This window comes from Rhagoletis zephyria, unplaced genomic scaffold (genome assembly GCF_001687245.7).
Source record: "Rhagoletis zephyria isolate East Lansing unplaced genomic scaffold, Rhagoletis_zephyria_1.1 Rzeph_scaffold_00796, whole genome shotgun sequence".
Taxonomy (NCBI): domain Eukaryota; kingdom Metazoa; phylum Arthropoda; class Insecta; order Diptera; family Tephritidae; genus Rhagoletis; species Rhagoletis zephyria.
In genome coordinates this window covers 119,943-124,663 of record NW_016157880.1, presented here as the reverse complement: position 1 = coordinate 124,663, position 4,721 = coordinate 119,943, and the positions used below count along the sequence as shown (strand labels likewise).

At 41.3% G+C, this 4,721-nt stretch overlaps 1 protein-coding gene across 1 annotated transcript; it reads right to left on the bottom strand.

The window, feature by feature from the left end:
* Window positions 1-1,574: 1,574 nt before the first annotated feature.
* LOC108361576 (putative nuclease HARBI1) lies at window positions 1,575-2,262 on the bottom strand. Its single transcript, XM_017614218.1, has 3 exons — window positions 2,234-2,262; window positions 2,030-2,174; window positions 1,575-1,966 (listed from the first exon to the last, which is right to left on the bottom strand). The coding sequence occupies exons 1-3, from the start codon at window positions 2,237-2,239 to the stop codon at window positions 1,575-1,577; spliced, it is 543 nt and encodes a 180-aa protein (XP_017469707.1). The 5' UTR covers window positions 2,240-2,262.
* Window positions 2,263-4,721: the final 2,459 nt, after the last annotated feature.

The following is a 4,721-nucleotide window of genomic DNA, read 5'->3' as shown; positions in this document are numbered from 1 at the left end:
CGTCATATTTTACTGACCACTTCCTTACCTGGTCGATGATAGGTGCACACGTGTGGGTTGGTGCTTAGTTTTCAGGGTCTGCTGTACCTGCGTTCGGCCCGGCGGTTGTTGTCGGCGGGTGTTGGTGAATTGGTGGCTGATGTGATGGCAGCTGGTGCTGGGGTAGCGGTACCGCCAACTGGCTCTGTGTCGTGTTTTCAATAGGAGTATAGTACTCCCCGTACGTACATCCGGTGGTACTGGCGTCTTCTGCTCATCCTCGTCTTCCGAAGCAGCTTCGCTGTCTCTGTTGGTGATTTCCATTGCCTGGAATTTGGCGTGGATTTCCGGATCGGAGTGCGCCTTGGCCGCCAGTGCCGTTATACGCTTGCGTATTTCTCGGGCGGTGACCGCGAATTCGATCCCCAATTCCTGTTCAATCGACACCAATTGCTCTTTGGGTATATCATCCAGCCACGCGGTGTTGACTAGCTCCGCCATTTTATTCGCCTTGTTTGTTCCAAAAATTTTTTATTTGCACGTGTACGATTTGCCAAGGGTCCCTGCTCGGGCGCCAATTGTAATTAAGCGTTTTTGTTGCCCCGATGCTTCTTCTACAATGCTGGGGTATACTGGCCGTGTCCAGGGTTCGTTACAATAAATTTGTAGTTTCGGGGCTCTGATGAATCGTACTTTATTATTTAAATTTCCTTAATTTCTCTAAAAGAACATATAACAAATAACAATTGAAAACATTCGGTAGCGTCACTTGCAGTGGCTGGGTAACGGCTCCTTGTTCCGTTATGAGCCCGTTAGGCTGTAGTGGCGTGGCTTTAGTACTGGTGGGCAGCGCTCTGCTGGCGGCGCTGCTAACGTCTATAAGTGGTGTTCTGGCCGCGTCGGTATGTAGAGCTCTTGCAATATGAGTTGCGCTCTGGTCGTGCCGGTGAGTGGCGCTCTAAAAACGTCAGTGAGTAGCGCTCGGGTGACGCCGGTATGTGGCGCTCGTGAAATATCCGAGAGTAGCGCCGTGATGTCGTTGGCAAGTGGTGCTTTGGCCGCGTCGATATGTAGCACTGTAATCGCGCCACTGAGTGGCGCTCTGGTAACGGCGCTTCTTGTTGGCGCTGTTGATGTCGCTCTGCTGACGGCGGGTGTCGTCCGTACGCGGCTTCACGGTAGGCTATGGCAAGCGTTGGTCAAGCCTTTACCTGCGGTCTTAAGTTCGGGGAAGGAAATATAAATCGTCTACTCCCCTCGCTTAAGATACGCTGTCACGGCCCTCTACTTCCGAAGAGGCGATATCCTGTATATCGTCCCACAAGGTACCTCCGCTCGGTCGTAGTGGTCGTCGCGACCACAACTCCGTGCTGACTGACCATTTTTTGGCTGTGTTGTATCTTTAATAGGCTATGTGCTTGATGTTGCGTGGTCGCTCAGCTACGTTTTGATGTGTGATGTTGCGTTGTTATGGCAACGAAGGCTGTCGGGTGTTGCTGTGACTTGTTGCGTAGCTAGCTGCTTGGGATTGTGTTGCTGTGGTTTGTTGTGTGGCTCGTTGCTTTGATGGCGGTTATTTGTGTGGATCAAATTCCTCAGGGATATTTGGTCCTAACACTTATTTCATCTCTTGAGTTCCTAGAAATATTTGCTGTACTACTGTCCGCTTCCACCATATTCACAGTTTCTAATAAATGTACATCTTCTGTGGGAAGAACTTCTGAAGGTTGCGGCTCAGCTTTAAATTTCAGACAAATGTTGTGCAAAGCGCAGCAAACATTCATTATAGCTGAAACCTTTTGCGGAGTATAATGCAGCTCCCGTGCTGCCAAAAGACATCGAAACCTTCCTTTCAATATTCCAAATACTCGTTCGATGATTGACCGTCCTTTGGCATGGCAATGATTGAACCGGCCTTCCGCTGAATTTTCGGTGGCATTACGATAGGGAGCTAACATCCATGGTTCCAATGGATATCCTGAATCACCTTAAATAATTTGAATGCAATTATTAATATATTATCGATATTAAAGTACTAATTGATGCTAACCAAGACTCCATATCCCTCTCTCGCCATTATCAAAACAAGCTTTTAAAGCCCTTCTCTCACTGGACAGGTTCCATACATGGGAATCGTGGCATGCACCACCGTATCGCGCGTCAACAGCTCTAATTCTCATCTTGTGGTCACACATCTAAGAATTTTAATTTGAAAAATTATTGTTGAAAACCTTCATGATAATGCAATACTTACAACCATTGCATTCGTACTGTGCCCCAGTTTTCTATTGTAGTACAAATGCTCGTTCCTTGTTGATCTTATCATTTGTATATGTGTGCCATCTATTGCAAACAACACACCCGGAATGCCACACTTTTCATAGAAATATAATTTCGCCTCTGTTTCCTCTGCGTCCGTACTTGCAAAATTAATGTGTTGTTGGCAAAGCGTTTTCTCAATGGCTTTGCACACTTCAATGAGGCAGCGTGACATTGACTGCTGCTTGGCCAATTTGGTGTTGGTAACCTCTTTGCCCCAATAATTTCAGTGCGGCGGCCAGCTTAATAATGGGCGGAATTGTTGTGGATTTTCGGGGAGTGCTTAACTCCGGCGTAATGGCATTTAGTACGTACTGAAACGCCTGTTTGTTTAGACGGAAATTTTGCGCGAAACTGTAAACGGATACTTATAAATACATAAACCGCCCAATTCTGTGTTTTCTTGATAAATTTTTTGTAAAGAAATTTCATCAAGACTTTTATCAAGTAAAAGCTTCCTTCGCATTCTGTGCCAATATTTATAAAACAAAAAGCTCTACGATTTCCACATGAGTTGAACTGATTTCCACATTAGTGGAACTGATTTCATGAGTAGGTAAAGATGTCGACTATAATTCCGTGTGTCACAGGTCCAAATGCCGGCACATGTAGTATTTAATTGTTAGAAACAAATTTATTAATATACAAAATTTATACATTTCACATGAAATTTCAATTTGTCAATAGCATTTTCAACCTTGATAATTTATCAAGAAAAGATCTTTTGATTTCTGTGCTAGAATGCCAATTCTTGATAAATAATAAAAAATTGTCAAATTATAAAGATTTTCAATTTATGATCTGCACAAAATCGATCTGAAAGTATAAATAGTCACAAATAAAGCAATCCTCTTACCATTTATCATTGAGAGTGAATATGTTGGCCTTATCCCTAAGCGCTCTCAATTGCACTCGTTCCTCCACTTGGCCTTCATCTGATTCCAACCATATCGCCACTAAATCCATTTGATAATTTTTTTTTTATCAAGGACTTTCACTAATGTTAAATATATTTAACACAACAATTACTGAGTTCTTAAGTGCGCAAACTTCACAATCGAAATGTTAGCAAATTCATCTTGTTTTGATTTTAGTTTCTTTCTTTATTTTGCTTTGCGTTTGACAAACAACCTTTCGACTCGAACTACAGAGTAAGGGCCAAAGTTCTTCCTCGTATTTTATGTCAAACTCATACTAATTCATGATGTCGCTGCCACGTTCAAAAAAATCATGTCGTCATCTACAAAGCGTTTAGATAATGAAGATGACAAATTGGTAGCTGTGGCCCGTAGCTCGTCGTTTTCACAACTATTTTCATTATCCCAATCACGAAAACTAATTTGTTCAAATTTTTCAATAGAAGATTGCTGTATTGTACCCAGGGTTGGCAATGTTTAAAACTTTTGTTTGAAACAAATGTTTAAAACCTTGTTGAAAACAATGGAAAAAATCACCTATATTTAAAACACGTTTTAAATCATTTTGCTTTAAGCTAGTTTGAAACATATAAAAACCATCAATCATATAATTAATAGTTTTCGTACTTTTCAAAAGTTTTATTTGTAATATAATGCCCCTTGTCGTCCGAATTTTTTTCATCCGCCCGTAGTGAATACACGGAAACGAAAGTGAACCGGTTCGGAGAAAATTAAACTCGTATTGGGTATTCACAATGGTGTCGTGAGTGTCGAATTGTTGTATGTCGGAAACTTTAAATGCCTAAAAATATATTAAGGGGGTTCGCAAAGTACCATCAAAGTCATATTATGCATTTTCGGAGTGCTAAGAAATAGTTGGTTGTGGTCAGGCCCGACGACATTTTGCCCCGGGCCCGGAGTTCTCAAGGGGGCCCGAGCTCAGACTCCAGAGTATATTTCATAAGATGTTGATAAATCGCAAATCACAAAACAAGTGAAACATTGTTTAATTTCGTGCAATTTATAAGTTCAGTTGAACTCATTGAAATCATCCACTTTTTTAAGCCTTCCTTTCTAGGGGCACAAAAATGTGAGAAAGGATTCAAATTTTTTTTTTAATAATAGAGTTGGTATGCCTGGTGGGCAGGCAGCATTCGAAAAATATACAGGCAGTTATTTGTGAGCTTTGATACATACAGGGTGTCCCAGAAGTAACGTGCCAAACTTTAGGGGAAGGTAGGTGGGGGGGGTGAGCTCCCTGATAAACAAAAAATTTTCAGGTAAAAGTGTCACCGTTTTTGAAATATTTACATTTTTTCGAATTTAAAAAAAATCGTGCCTTTTCATGTGTTTTCTTTAACTGCAACTACAAACCGGGCAATACTTAGTAAATTTTTTATGTAAAATACTTCCAGATAGTTGCCTCTCCATACTCAAATGCAATGTAGTTAAAATATATTAAGGAACCATCATAAAATTAGGACTATTTCTGGATTTTTAACTTTT